This window comes from Delphinapterus leucas, chromosome 15, assembly GCF_059928025.1.
Source record: "Delphinapterus leucas isolate spDelLeu-1000000601 "Yukka" chromosome 15, BTC_Dleu_Yukka2, whole genome shotgun sequence".
Taxonomy (NCBI): domain Eukaryota; kingdom Metazoa; phylum Chordata; class Mammalia; order Artiodactyla; family Monodontidae; genus Delphinapterus; species Delphinapterus leucas.
This window is the reverse complement of record NC_143143.1, coordinates 19,529,174-19,545,362: the sequence shown is the minus strand read 5'-3', so window position 1 is coordinate 19,545,362 and position 16,189 is coordinate 19,529,174. Positions and strand designations below refer to the sequence as shown.

General features: G+C 36.5%; 1 protein-coding gene across 5 annotated transcripts in view; it reads left to right on the top strand.

The window, feature by feature from the left end:
* TNRC6A (trinucleotide repeat containing adaptor 6A) overlaps positions 1 to 16,189 on the top strand; it is a 97,206-nt gene that overhangs the window by 21,833 nt on the left and 59,184 nt on the right. For all 5 annotated transcript variants that reach the window (XM_089896008.1, XM_022588503.3, XM_089896010.1 and 2 more), the window contains 2 exons: positions 229 to 316; positions 8,001 to 8,022. In XM_089896008.1, coding sequence (XP_089752134.1) covers positions 229 to 316; positions 8,001 to 8,022 — 110 coding nt within the window. The remainder of the gene's footprint in view (positions 1 to 228; positions 317 to 8,000; positions 8,023 to 16,189) is intronic.

Below are 16,189 nucleotides of genomic sequence, written 5' to 3'. Positions count from 1 at the left end.
CTTCCTTGATATAACATTAAGATAAAAGCTCTACTACTTGTGGCTTACTAAAGAAAAGTACTGTGCAGTGGCTGTATAGTTAGACTGAGGTTGCAAGTTGTGTTTTATTTCAATGACTGATAAAAGAATAATTTGCCATGTCTTCTAATAAGAGTGAAAATGAATCTATATGCAACATTACTGTTATTAATTCATTTTGGGAAAGTTAATTGCAACTGTGTGGTTCAGGGATTTAGTGCAAGAAGAAGAACAGTTGATGGAAGAAAAGAAAAAGAAAAAAGACGACAAGAAAAAGAAGGAAGCTGCTCAAAAGAAGGTAGTATATGTATAAACTAATTATATTAAGCAGTTTAAACATAGATTAAAAAAGAAAATTACTCTTATCGGATTATTTAAAGCATTTGATTTAATGTTGTAACTTCAGTGGAGATTCATTTTAATATTTACTGTCTTTGAATATGCATTAATAGTAACTTGTTAAGTGTGTACAATTTAATGCATAGTTATTTGATTTTGCCAATAATTTTTCTCGAAGGTAAGTGCTTTGCATAGGTCTTTATTTTTCGATTAGGTGCTCCTAGGTTTTCATAATACATCATTTTATAGTGAGAAGAGCATGGAATTTGTAGCTGCATAGAGAGGCTTTGAAATCAGGCTCTCCCCCATAGCATACAGAACAGTGTGGCCGTCAACTTTATTTAGCCTCTCTGGGCCTTAGTTTCCTTATGTTTTGTAAAATGAGAGTTGAATAAAATAAGATAATGTAATACATACACATAATAGAAAATAAAGTAATAAAGGAAATAGTAATAAACATAATAGGAAACAAAGTGTCAGTTTCCTTTTCTCTTTTTATTTAGTACCTGGGCTGATTTTTTTAATTTGAAGATTATGTTAAGATATTTAAAAATAAGCCTAAGACATAATTGCTGCAAAAGATCTTTAACCAATACATTAATCAAAAACTGTAATCAAAGCAACACAAATTGCAGAAAAATAAAAGATGCCTGTAAAGATTTTTCCAAATTAATACTAGAGGCTGATGACAGTTAACTGAGCTAGGCATTCATCTCCTGCTACATCAACGTTTCAGGGACCTTAAAAATGTTCTAAAAGACCCAGTGACGTTACTGTTCCATTTCTGTATTCTAATGAAAAGGTATGATTTTAATTTTTAATATATACCTTTTTTGTGCTAGGAACTGGATATAGACTAGAGCAACATAGTTATCTCCACACTATATAGTAGGGAAAAACAGGATACAAAACTATAGCAGGTAGGGATCTGTTGAAGCACAGAGAGAAGTGCTTAACTCAGCCTGAAATGGGGTAGAGGGACAGGGAAGTTTTCTTAGAATAGAAATTAGCCAAGTGAATAAGGAGCAGAATGGAAAATGATTCCAGCAGTATAAACTGAGAATTAAGTGTCTATAGCCTGTATGTGTTAAAGTATGGGTTTTGATTGCAGGGGGTGGTGGTGGGAAGGAGCCAAGTGTAGAAGTGTCGGGGTGAGACTGGAGGGGTTGGTCATAGCTGTTGGCACTTCTCCCATTTTGGCCATCGGGTGTTGGGGAAAACACCAAAGACATTTTAGTAGAGTGACATAAAAGTTTGTATTTTAAAATTGTATTTAGAACCTTGGCCAGTTGTGGAATTGGATTGGAAGGGGTAGAAACTAGAGACTGCGATATTGGTGAAGGGACTATTAAAAGAATCCATAGAATTTGTTGAAAGGATATGAAGGGAGAGTAACCTAGATTGACTTTTAGGCTCCAGAGTGAGTGGCTGAGTACATTTTGGGAGCAGTTAACCAGGTTAGGGGATACACAGAAAGGGGAAAAGAAATATAATTCAGTTCTGAACTTGCAGGGTTTAGGGTGTGATGAAGCGAGTAAACTGGGGAAGAGCAGAGTACAGAGCACTGTGGAGGATTAAGAGTGATGAGGATGAGTTGATTTAATAGGTGACCCTTGTTGTCGGCCGTTTGTTAACTCAAGAGTGATGGGAAGAGATGCATTGGTAATTGTCATAGGGTTTGGAATAGACTCCTAGTATAGAGTTTTGGCATTGATAATGCCTTAGGCCTCTGTCACAGGCCTGTTGGTATAGGATCGTCTTTGCAATTTGATCAGTCTTTGCTTAGGATTTGTTATGAAAAAGTTGTGTCCTCTGTAAGTCTAAGGTTGGGGGAAGGCTTATCAGACTCTTGTTCCGTGTGTGAAGGCCAGTTACTTAATGAAAAGAGCCTCTAAGAAACTTGAGATATATTGAGGAAGATGCTTGAGTATACTTTGTGTAGAATCATTAGTTTGGCAAGCATCTGAATGATGCATTAGGCCATGTTGATCCCTGCTTCTAAGGAGTTCAAGATTTAGCTGCTAAGTCAGGATGTATGTGAAATGACTAGAGAAGAGGCCTTAAGTTATTATATAATGAAGCATGTTTATTTGGAATTTACTCTATATACTGAGGAAATTCTAAGAAAGAGGAGTCCCTCGAATGATTTCTTTAAATAGTGTTTTTTTTTATTGAGGTATAATTGGCATATACAACATTTTAGTAGTTTCATTTGTACAACATAATGATTCAGTATTTGTGTATGTATTGTGAAATGATCACCCCAGTAAATCTGGTTAATCATATCCATACCTAATTGGAGAATTTTTTTTCTTGTAATGAGAACTTTTAAAATTTTAAATATTTTATTTTTAAATATGTAATGTGAGTATAATTTTTAAGTTGTAACATATACAAATAAATGACTCTAATTGTTAAAGTTTACCTTTATTTTCTTTATAACCAAATCTAAATCACCAAGGCAGTGTCTTTAACACACGAATGATGATTTTCGTGGCGTTTGGCCCCTCACAAAATCTGAAGTGAGTTCTTCATACTGTTTACCACTCCATCCCTGCCTCACTCACTGTAGGGTTCCAGGCTCTCACCCCAACTATGTCCCACTGGAACCATCATCAGAGATATGGTTCCATAACCATTAGAGAGATGGGGAGGGTTTTTTTTTTTCCCCCTTTCTTTTGTCAGATCTTCAGCATTAATAGGGATTCCTATGTATCCTATAGAAAAAGTGATATCTAGTGATTGAACACAGTATAAAGGAATATTTAATATCTCTAATAAATGTTAAGCTTAGTAGACTAATGCCACTGTAAATGAGACTGTTCTCTGAATTCTAGATAACCAGCTTACAACTGAATTTGAATACAACCCATTGGTGAAATGAGGACAGCTGGTATTTCTGTAGGCTGTTACCAAATAGCTCTTTAAAAACAAAATAACAGGAAAAATATCCCAAGTTGGCACACTTATAGCCCATATGATATATTGTGAGTCACAGGAGTTTTAAGATAAGTTTCCTGGAGCTTGTCTTTTGTCTGTAGTAGGAGCCAGCAGGTGTATCCAGGTAGGTGACAGAGATCTCCATAAGCTAGGGAGACAGGCCCATTTATATAAATGTTGAAACATGAATTCACTATGGTAAAAACAATCTGTTTTATGTAATCTATGCACACTTTGAAAAAAACTATATATTTTTGTTTCTGAAAAGACTTCAGATGCTGTTTTAATCCATTCATTTTATATATAAGGAACACAAGCATTAAAATGAGTTAAGTGTCACCATCAGGGTGACAGAACAGGAATAGAATTGAAATCTTCTTATTCCCCTAGGTTTTCCAAAACTCGGTGCTATGGCTTTATCCTTTTGGTACAGAACATTATCTTATACTTTCACTTTATTTTTCACCAACTAAAGGTGAACTTTAAAGCTGGAGATAATATGGTGGTTTTTATAAGGCATTTAATAAGTCTTTATGCCATGAATACAGAGAACAGATTTAACAGTCCTTAACTGTGGTCTTTTAAAGAAATTTAAATTCAGACCAGAGTTAATTTCTATTTTAAATAAAAAACTAGATATACAGCTCCTTATATAAACAATTAGACACCAAACAAAGCTCACTGCACTATTTGTACTATGATAGTTTTTCTAATTTTGTCTGTTAAATATCAATTTAAATATTTAAATTCCTTAAAAAATTTTTGACACAAAATTACATGGTTTTTATTTTATTTCAGTTCCATACATCTCTAGTTAATAATAGAAATCAATGGATGATTTTTTATTTTTTATTTTTTGAAAAGCCTTCTATTTCACATCTAAGAATTATGGCTATTTGCTTACCTTCTGATTCTAGGCTCAGAAAATAATTTGATATAGCACAGGAATGTAGTTTCTGTACTTAAGAAAAGGGTAACAATAGTAGTAGTAGGTTGTTATCATGGATTTATCTCTAGGTTCTGTTTTTAGAAGAAATTTCTAGATGGACTCTTGAGGGAAATGTAGTGAGGAGGAAAAAGGAGGATGAGAAATAGGTTAATTATAGAGGGATCATTTAGTATAAACTTTACTTTAAACATGTAATTGTAGTTCCTAGAAAGCATATAATGGTTGAGGGTTGGAAGGAGGCACCAACACAAATTGGGATCTTTCGGTTGAGAATGTTTAAAAGTCAGTGTTCATGGATGTTTTTGTTATTGTGTTAAAAGCTTGAAGGGATTTTTATAAAAGGCTTTGTGGATTTAAATGTACTTATTTCGAGCTTAAATTAGACTTACATTGTAGAAAACTTCCAATTTCATTCCTCCTTTTTGGAAATTTTAGTATTTACTAGTTATGTCTCCCAAAGGCTGTTTTGTTCTGAGACTAGAGACCATATTCATCAGTCTGAGTAGCAAATTTTCTCAGTAACCTAAGTGGTAATATAACCAGGCCTGGAGCATTGTACTCATCAAGGGCAGTTAGGTATTGTCTTTACAGTCCTGGCCCTTATTTAAGCTTACTCTTCTCTTTTCTTTTTTTAAAAATATAATTCAGCAGACCTGGGTTCTAGACAGTGTGCTCCTTGCTGAGAAATCACAGAAAAGATCTCTAACCAGTAATTATCTCATTTAAAATAAGTGAATCAAACTATTAATTCTTTAGTCCTTGTTTTAGTTTCTAATGCCTGGCACTGTTAAGACATTTTAGATGATTAGAAAAAGAGGAAAAAAGTAGGACCTGGGAGCTGGGAGTGAGTTTGAGTCAAGTTTGTGAGAGGAAGGAGCCAAAGCATGGGTGAGTAGGGCACTAGGGAATATCTGTTGAATGCTTTCTGTATGCTAGGCACTGTCCTAAGCGTGCTCTCTTTTTTTTTTCCCCTAAGCTCTTTATATGAGTTCAGTCCTTTTAGCCTCACAACAACTCTGAGGTAGGTGTTTTTGTTCCTGTCTTATAGATGAGGAAACCAAGCTTTAGAGAAGTTGACTAATTCTGACCAAGGTCACACTGTAAATGGTGGGGCCAGGAGTCAAAGCCAGGCAGTCTGGCTTCAGACTCTGAGCTCTTAACCACTGAGGTGCACTTAGGGGTCGAGGAGCTGGGACAAGTGGTGCAGAGCCTGACAGAAACAAAGCACCTGGCATGGACCTGGCATGGGTGTGTCTGCCACTTGTCTGATGCCTTCACTAATAAACTGAGGCAATTGTGATAATTGCTTGTGGAATCACAGCTCAGGTTTTTTGTTTTTAAGAAAAAAATATTCAAAATAGAAATACTTTTGCTTCTCAGTTTGCCAGAATCCTTTAATTCTGTTGTACAAGATCCACAATGATACCTCACGTTTGAATAGTATTATTTATCCAGAAAAGATCTTTTTATATTTTACTTAAGCCCTACAATAGCCCTGAAAAGGTAAGCAGAACAGTTTTTTTTTCTCCTTCTCCATTTGAGGGATTAGGAAACTGAGACCCAGAGGGTTTAAATGACAAGGTCATTTAAAAGTAAGACAAAACAAACAAAGAAAAACAGTTGAAGTTAATTTTAATATATTTTATATAACCCAGTATATCCAAAATATTACTATTTCAACATGTAGTCAGTATAAAATATTATCAATGAAATTATTTACCTTTTTAAAAAATACTGAATAATAGAAATCTGGTATGTATTTTGTGCATATCACTTCACGCTAGCTCTGTTTCAGTGGTCAGTAAACACATGGGATAGTGACCACCATTTTGAACAGTGCAGACAAATATTCTTAAAATCACTGACCACACTTGGAAAATTCTCTTTTTAATAGTTTGAGTAGTATACAAGTTCCCTGGACCAACCAACAAAAACCTATTTGAACGAAATGGAACTCTTTCAGTTCCATTTCCTCCTAATCGGGAGCTCTTGGGTTCTATTACTTATATTCTTTCACTATATTAGTTGGTGTTCTGATGGGTGTCCTTCAGACACTCCTTTGAGTGTCCCCTGGTGCTGTTCTCTGTAGGTGACACAATACTGAATGAGGTGGATCATTGTTCTCAAGCAACATGAAGGTTTCTTTCCCAAAGGAGTTGGCATAGTAGATATCCTTTATGCTGTAAGGCCTAGAAGAGCAACACTGTATATCTCGGGGTTTAGTAATGTGGTCATGGTTTCTATGTACTGTAGCCTAGTTTCCTTTGGAAGTAAACTGTGGAAGAGACCAGGTGAGTTAAACAAAAAAAACCCAAAACAATGCACAAAACAGCACACAGTCTGTTTTCAACATGCAGAATAATTTCCGTGTTTATTTTTTGGGTTTCAGAAAATTATGTTATCTTAATAGTTTGACACGATGCTTGTAATACTTGGAAGTATTCAGATACTGAGTTCTCTAATAAGACTATTTTTCTATTACCAGATTTTAAAAACAATTTCTTCCAGAAATAAATGAAGTGTTCAAGCTAGTTGACTGGTCTTTTGCCATTGTCCTTCCATCAATTTTTTTTTTTTAATTTTTGATCCATATAAAGTAAAAGATGGGCCTCCATTATTTTATGTGTCACTAGTGCTCTAAAACTTGGTAAAGTACTTCAGTGCCTAGATCGACTCTCTGGCTCTCCGGGGAAAGATTAATGTTTGGTGTGGCTTCAATATTATGGTAATTGCCATGTAGTTCTTTACCATATAGTTTTATAATGATATAATTTTAAAAATGGTGTTTTTGGTAACAATTTAATATGACTAAGCAAAATGAATTATCCTGCCCTATGACAGTTAAGAAAAGCTTTATCTTCATTTAGAAGCAATTCCTGGTTATTCAGTTACTAATTATTCAGTCTTCCCTCACCTCCCTGCCTATCCTTGTATCTTTTTCTTTTAGGATTCCCACACAGTTGGGCATAATCAAAAAGTTGATTTTCACTTGTGGCCTTTGTCTGTAATCAGTTCTTTTTGAGGCCCTTGAAGTTTGAGCCAGCCACCTTGAGGCAGTCCTACTGTCCTCAAGCCCCTCTCCCTGTTGTGTCAGAGACAGTGGAAGTAGGGGCAGGCATGGGAAGCAGGGCCCATGTCAGTTTAACTTCAGGACACAGTCATTTTAATTGAATTGTCAGATGTGTCAGAAGTGACAAATGTTTCAAAATTTTTCCCACCCAAAAATACGTAAAAGTTCACCATGCTTAACTGTAGCAGCCTAACTTCCAGGAGTTAAATGTATTACTAATTTGGCCAAAGAAGCTTTATGCAGCTTTTCTTCCAGAAAACTTAATTCATGTTTTATCATGTGATATAAGAAAATTTGAAGCCCTTTAAACATTTGAAAAACTCATTAGATCCATTAAAGGTAAAGGTGACAGTTATATAATTTTAAAACTAAATGAAGAGAAGTTCCATTTATCATTATTATTATTATACTGTCATACAATGGTGTCTTTTCTGCTTTGTGACTGAAGCATTTCCAGAATTTTTTTTTTACTAATAAACACTGTGTCAGGGACAATGGGGCACATCTGTGGGAAAAGCATGCTTTTTTTGCATATCTTTTCCTATGCAGTTCATCTAAATGACAAATTCCTTATTTAATAAAAATGTGTATGTCTTATGTAATAGTAATATATGAGCATTTTATCATAACAATCCATTTCTTTCAGTTTCATATTTACATTGTTTTTGTTTGTTTTTATTTTAGGCCACTGAACAAAAAATCAAAGGTACGTTGCTTAAAGCTATTTTTTATTCTTTTTTTCATTAAAGGAAGGTTGTTGATGTGCATTTTTATTCACCTCCAGGATGGGAGAGAGAAGAGCATGAAAGGAACAGGGGGTGGGGACAGACTTCTTCAGTGACATCACCGTGGAGTCATCTTTTGGGGTTTATGATTTATTGTAGTATATATTAATTACCACCTTAAAAATATACTGTTTCGAGACCTACCTTACATTTATCTCCTAGAATAGTGGTGTTTACCACTTCCTAACATACTTCCTTGATTGGAGTCTTTGAGCACATGTGCCTTTCCTTCAGTCTTCCATCTAAAAGTCTTCTTGTCTGGAGCTACCTCTAGGACTTTATTCCTTGTTCTCTGTATAATATTGTCCCCCACTCCTTCCTGTAGGCAGACTGACATCCATTCTATATTATCACTGAGAATAGTAGATTGCTAACATTATGGTTAGGTTGAACAGCCCCCAGTACATGCCAAGCAAAAGACTTCTGGGTGGTAAAGAAACAGGAACCTAATTCCTCTCAGATCCTGAATCAGGAGTTCTTCACCTTCCCAGGAGTTGACTACCTGTAATGAAAGGTGTAGGGCTCTCTGATGCTGAACTTGTTAGGCCTAAAGATTCTGAATTTTTACGTAAGCTATACCAAAAGTATAATCTCTGCATTTGGCTGATACTGCACTCAAAACTGCTTGTTTTTATTAGAGGTTAAGGTAAGGCATTGCTTTTTTTTTTTAAAATAAATTTATTATATGCGTTGGGTTTTCGTTGCTGCGTGCGAGCTTTCTCTAGTTGGCGGCGAGCAGGGGCTACTCTTCATTGTGGTGCGTGGGCTACTCTTCGTTGCGGCGGCTTCTCTTGTTGCGGAGCACGGGCTCTAGGTGCGTGGGCTTTGGTAGTTGTGATGTGCGGGGCTCAGTAGTTGTGGCTCGCGGGCTCTAGAGCGCAGGCTCAGCAGTTGTGGCGCATGGGCTTAATTGCTCAGCAGCATGTGGGATCTTCCCGGACCAGGGCTTGAACCTGTGTCCCTTGCATTGGCAGGTGGATTCTTAACCACTGCGCCACCAGGGAAGTCCAAGGCATTGCTTAAGGTAACATTTTTAGGTGCAGTTGTATGAGAGTGAACAAGAACAGATAAGGAAGACCTTTTTGAGGTTGTGAGTCTTAAAGATGAGACAGCTGGTCAAAGAAAGAATGAAATGGCAGAGGGATCAGCATGATAGAAGGCACAGAGACAAGACATAATGTGATGTTATGTGCATTGGTGGTATTCCAAGAGCATTAAATACCTAGTGATAAGTGGTCAGGGTTGAAGGGTTTTTTGAAGGAGGTAGGCAGGGGCCAGGTCAGAGAGGGCCTTATATGCTAAATGTACTCAAGGAGCCACTGAAGAGCTTAAGAAGATGGTGACATCATTTGTTTTTTCATTCTTTTAAACCTAGCAATTACTTACATGGAAAGTTTTGGTTGAAAGATGGGCAGGGATTTGAAAGATGGAGCTAACAGAAAAAAGACACTGGGCAGAAGAGGCAGGTGGACAAGAAGAGGGAATATTCAGAGAATGAGTATAGGGGTGTTAAAGGGAAGGGGCCGAATATAGGCATAGAGGTAGGGGGAACCAGAGGACGGACTTCATGCTGCTTAAAGAGTGGAGAGCTAGCAAAGGTTCTTGCATTTAGAGGTCATGGTCATAAGCTATGCTTTAAGAACATTTCTTTGTCAGTTGTGTCTAGTGTCACCAAAAAGGAGCAGTACCAGAGAGAGAAGAGAAGGAATAGGGTAATGAGGATTTGAACTGAGGTCTTGACAGTAGAGGTAGGAGATGGATGACAGATGTTTGAGATGTAATTGACAGGATTGGCAACTGGTGAGATCAGAAGGTGATATTGTGGCTTTGAATTTGGATGTCTAAGAAAGTTACAGGGATGCGGAATGATGTAGGGAGTAGCACTGCCAAATTAATTCAGTAGGAACGTGGGGAATTCCCTGGCAGTCCAGTGGTTAGGACTCTGAGCTTCCAGTGCAGGGGCCACAGGTTCCATTACTGGTTGGGGAACTAAGGTCCTGCAAGCCTTGTGGCGTGGCCTCCCCCCAAAAAATTTTTAGTAGGAACATGACCAAATTAATTTTCTTAAAATTCCACTTTTCTCACACCACTCGCCTGGATAGGAATGTTAAGTTGTTCCTTGTTGCTTTGCTTCAAAACCAAACTCCTGGTTGACTTTCAAGTCCCGCTTTAATCTGACCTCCCATGATCTAACCAGCTTGTTTCCCGTCACTCCTTTATACTTTTCAGATCATTCTTATCTTTTTCATGTTCATTCCTGTTTGTTTCTTTTTGATCCCATTTCTTAGCCAAGGATGCCTTTCAGCTTTTCTAACGCTCTCAGAACTCATCTTCTAGTGGATCTCTCTAACTGCCCTTGATCCTTCCCTTTCCATTTTCTTAGGATGTTGTGATGTGTATTAAGCTTGGGGCACTCACTTATATTCTATCTTAGATTTTTGACTGGTCCATGGATATTTGTTTCTTCAGACATGACCTTTGAGTACCTACTGTTTATATCCTTTCCAAATGTAAGTCATTCTTTTACATCCATACATAAAACATGAACATATTTGAATCTTTTTTTTAGATTTTCCACAATTCTGAGAATATTAGGCTGAGTATATGAAAGTCACTTCAAAATGCTTTATGTTGTTTTGCCAGCTATTTTACTCACTTCATCCTTCCTTTGATGGCAGCTCCCTTCATACTTGGTCACGCTTATTCTGATTCATGAAAATGTATTTATTTTCGTGGTGTGTACAATATATGGTGTTTATGGCAGTGATTAGATTATAAATTTAGGAGGCTTGTGGTATGGGTTTGGCTCACACCGTTGTTTTTTTTACTAAACTTTATTTTGGAATAATTTATGACTTACTGAAAAGTTGAAAAGATAGTACAGAGAGTTTCCATATAGACCTCACCCAGTTCCCCATTATTAACATCTTACGTTTCTGTGGTACATTTGTCAAAACTAAGAAACTGACATACGTTGGTATTACTGAACTCCAGACTGTATTTAGATTTCACCAATTCTTCCATTAACTTTTCTGTTTTAGGATCCAGTGCAAGGTAATTTGTTTAGTTGTCATTTCTCCCTCATCTCCTATGGTCTCCACACAGTGTTTTTATTGTTATCCTTTAAATTTTTAATTGATTGCCAACATTTAAAAATTAGGAGAATTCACCTAATTCATTCAGGATTATAGTTTATACTGTCAGCATCATTTTTGTCTTTCTGTATTATAGGGTCTATATAAAGCCCAGGTTTAGTCACATGTGGCTCTTAAGTACTTGAAATGTGGCTAATGTGACTGAGGAACTGAATTTTAAATTTTATTGGACCACATAGTTCTAGAGCCTTCTTGGTTGTTAAGAGTCAAGATTTTAGTGCTCAGACTGCGTAACTGGTTAGGCCCGGCACTCCCTGTAGAATTCTGCCTTAATGAGCTATTTCTTTTTCTAAGGCTACTGCCATTCCCGATTAAATAATACCTGCTGATGTTGCTCTCATTTAGTGGTGAAACTATATAAAAGCTGGATTTTTGTAAGGTATCATAAATTAAATTCTTGACCAGCTTTCTTATATGAAAACAATATGATGTTTATTTCTTGGTGCAGTGGACTCATGCGTCATCTCATAAAAATGTGGACCATTATAATGAGTGACATAATGAAATTTCTGAAAATTTTATTCTTACCTGTGACTTGAACTTGGAAAAACTGTAAGGAGCATAGCTATTTGAATGTTTGGATATTTGAAATTCCTTTCTAAAATATGTATATGATGAGTATCTCTTTGAAACAGCAGGGGAATGAAGCGCTAAAAAAATTATGGTGAGGTATAGGAACGGATGGGTATCCTGTGGACCTATACATTGTAAAGACAGGGAAGGACTGGGAACTCTATCAAGAATAAACGTCATTTTTTAAAAACAGCTTTCCAGCTCTGACACTGGCTTGTTTTGGAAGCATACTGATTGTACATTCCTTGCAAAAGAATAAGCACTGTTAATTTTTGACAGCTAATACTTATTTTTCTGTCTGTCTGTATCATGCCAGTGCTTTCTTCAAGTGGTTTCATAAGCAAGCTAACTACAGAGACTAGCAAACCCTAGAGCTCCTAAAGGAGGTGAGGGGAGCCTGGGATGGAAGCAGGAGTAGAGAAAATTTGATACAGATATTTTGTTTTCTGGTGATCACATAGGGAAGCATAGTTAATTGTGGCTATTCTCTTTCCGGATTAATTAAAAACTCATGAGAATTGAATCAACATTTAAAACACATTTTTGTTCCTGCCATAGTTGGAAACCATTATTTGTATTCAATTCTAGCCTTTCTGTTTTTCTGTCAAACACAATTTCATTACTTAAATCCATTGATCTAGGGAGTGATCAAAATATTCAAGAGCTGTTAAATCAGCTGCATGTCACATCATATTGGAGGCGTCAAGATATAGATAACTCTGAGCACCTACTCTGTAGCATGGACTGTGCTTTATATTTATATTGTGCTTGATTATATTTCATTAGTCAAGGTGAGATTCTAAATATTTAATTACTAATAGTGAATGGGCACCAGTGATTCATAACACTGTACTGGAGCAGACCTAAGATCTTAATGTGCTAAGAGTAACTCTTAGCTATTGAATTTTGGGAAATGTGTGGGACCCAGCGAAGGCACCAGGGCAGCAGCCTGGGAACTGTGAGACTTAACGCAGTGGATATTTAAAAACTAATACAGGAGTAGGGCTTCATCAGTGTGTACTAGCACAATATAAGCCTGCATTTAATCGTTTCAACAGCCCTATGAGAGTGGATAGTATTATCACCATTTACAGGTAAAATCAAGATTAAGAAAGGTTAAGTAACTTTCCTATTGGTTATGCAGCCGATTGGTGTCTGAGTAAGGCTTGGACTACTAACCCTACTGGGCTCTACTGCTTCTTTTTCTTTGAAAATATCCCTGTAGTTAGTTACGTGGAAGACAGAACAGGAGAGCTACACCATTGCCCATGGTTTAATAACATGCAATGAATGAACTAAAACAATGCATCTTTTAAAAATATTACAGAAAGATCTTCTAACAGATTTTATAGTATTTCCCTGTTGACTGAGCACAAAGAAATAAATAAAAAATTGTATTACCAGCAACATTTTTTGAATCAGAGAGGTTTCGACAATTTTGTGATGTGTGAAGTGGTTGACTTTTCAGGAACCATTTAACATTCATGAAATATTTATTGTGTGCCCACCCTGTTTGATGCACTGTTGTGGTCACTGCTGTGCATGAACAAAACAAACTCCAAGTCCTTGTCCCCAATGTGTTTCCATTCTCATCTTTGTTTTAAATGTTTTTACCTGTGATCTCAGCTTAGCACTCTGTTTTCTCCATGAGATCATAAGTTTCTCAATCACAAAGCCTCCTACAGTAATGAAATTCAGGAACTTTGGTGGCCTGACAAAGGATCACTGTACTGCATACAGGAGAAAATTGAGGCGCAAATAGATTGTGACTTGAAGCACATTGCCTGACCTTACTCACATAATGGCACATGTAGAAAATGACATTTGTGGGGCTATTGTAAACAGAAGAGGCTGCTCTCAGCTGAGGATGACGATCTAGAGAGTCTGGTCACCTGGACTCTGAAGTGCTGCTCCCCTCAGCATCCCTCTAACCGATTCCTGGCACACAGGTTGGAAAGGTCTGCTGTTAGAACCGGGGTTCAGTTCAGTGTTTTTCTCCACAGTATGCATGGTAGAAACATGACTTTTGTACCACAGGCAGGTATTAGGTAATATTTGGAAGACCAGGTTCTGATTCCAAATGTGCCATGATAGTACTTTGGCTTTATGAGAGATTTTGAAGGCAAATGGGTACTGACCTCTTTGAAGAAGAGGAGGTTGTTACTGATTAAGAATTTACTAATGGTGAATGTGTTTCTATGAAGATGTCTTTGAGCTGTGTAACAAAAAGATTTCTAACTATGCACTAACGGGAAGGGGGGAAATGGGCTTCTACTTCCATGGGAGTCGATAAAAAGTACTGTTTTTAGGTATATCAGAGTCACCATTTTTCCTTTTCTCCTACTGAGAAAGAAAAATGATTTATATAGATTTATACATGTAAATCTAGATTTATGTACTCAGGAGGTTATGAAGAATGCTAAGGACCTCTTTTTGTTTTAGGTAAGAACCATTTTATTTCTACCAAATGTAGATGTGTTTTGCTTATAAATACTAATAAATTATTAAAATAAGTAGAAATTAAAGATTTTGGTGAATTCAGATGTCTGATGAGACTGGAGCAGGACAAAGGAGACAGGAAATAGATATGAGAAAAGCAGAGATTACTGCAGTTAACAAAGTAAACTATTGTCAAAAACTAGATTCAGAGACTAATGAGCCTATAGTTGTTGGAGGCATCGTATGGTTGTGTCCTGAGCCCTGAGATACTCTGCTTGGGCAACAATTAGGTCTTCAATTTCAAAGAAAACAAATCAGGAGTCTTCTGGTTTAAATTTTGGAGTAGAAGTCGGGATGGATTCGCAAGAATAGCTTTATCAGTTATAACCAGGTAAAAGAAAGCTCCAGACTAGGAAAAAACACATGATATATCATCTTTTTCACTTTTATATACTTGTAGTTCTAATTAGAATAGTAGCTGTGCTTCAGAATGCTTACTAAGAGCTCTCTCTCTCAGTGCCAGTAGCCTTAGCGAAAGTTCGCCTGATAAAATGTTACTTAAAGGCAGCATTTTGCCAGAAGCGAAAAGCATTGATTCATCTAATAAGATAATCCTGGAATTTTTGTGTAAACCAGGCATAGTGGTTAAAAGTCCAGTCTTCTGAGTCAGATAAACTTGGATTTGGATACTCCCTTTGTATTTCTTATCTCTGTGACCTTGAGCAAGTACTGTAACCTCTAAACTTCGGTTTGACTCTGTTAAAAGGAGATAATCCAGGTTACTTAATGTGGGAATGAAATGATATATAATATAGAACATAAGTCACTGGAGGGTAGTTAATGCTGAATATGTGATAGATAACTTATAAACGCTGGTTAGAAAATTTTGATTTGTAGCTTTCAAAGACATTAAGCCAGAATTAGTCATTCCTTTATCTTTGGAGAGTTTGATTTTGCTCTTATAAGTAAGATGAAAATGTATACTAGGAGGAACATTAGTTTGGGGGTCAGATTTGGTTTTAAATTTTAGCTTCGCCATTTACTAGATGTTTAGTCATGGGCAGCCTTCTTCTTCCCTTAGTTGCCTTATTGGTAAAATGGAAGTAATAATTCAAATACATAGAATCATGGTGAGGATAAAGAGGTATTAGATAAATTGTGTGGCATCCAACTGATACTTGGTAAATTGTAACTCCCACAACTGTGGTTTTGCAGTATCCTAGCAACCTTTTAGTCCATTGAAACATCATATTAGCAGTTTCCCCAGTCATTTCAGAGTTCCTCCTCACCCAGACGATGACTGGCTTTTTCCTCTCATTAAAGTAGAACCCAACCCAGCATGGGTGAATCACAGTGCAGTGTCTCTGCCACAGTGCAAGGAATATGTCTTGCAACATAAGAATGGGATATATTATCTTTATAAATCTGTCAGGCCAAAATTGGTATTTTATTGCTTTAAATATAAATCAGTTTGTTTATTGATAAAATGGAGTATCATATGTTTAATTGTACTTTTTTGCTCTTATGAATTGCCCATTATTCTCTACCCATTTTCCTCTTGGGCCTAGAGTTTTTGTTATCTATTTACATGAGCTCTCTGTATAAGAAGCTCATTAACATTCCATTTAATGTGTTTGATGCAAAAATTTCTAAGATTATGGACTGTATTATATGTTTGAGGTTGTTCTGAGGATGAGATACCAGGTAGAAATATCTAAATATCAGACCCCATGGGGGTACATATGCAGAAGATGCAAATATATGTTTAGAAGAAGGAAAGCAAAATTAAATAACATTTATATTCTTAGTTTAAGACTCCGGTCCTAAACTCTAGTGCCTCTGTTGAATGCTTTCCTATGTTAGGTTTAGCAGCCTTAAACCAAAACAGTACCTTTTCCCCTTGGTTAGGGAAAATTGGGGG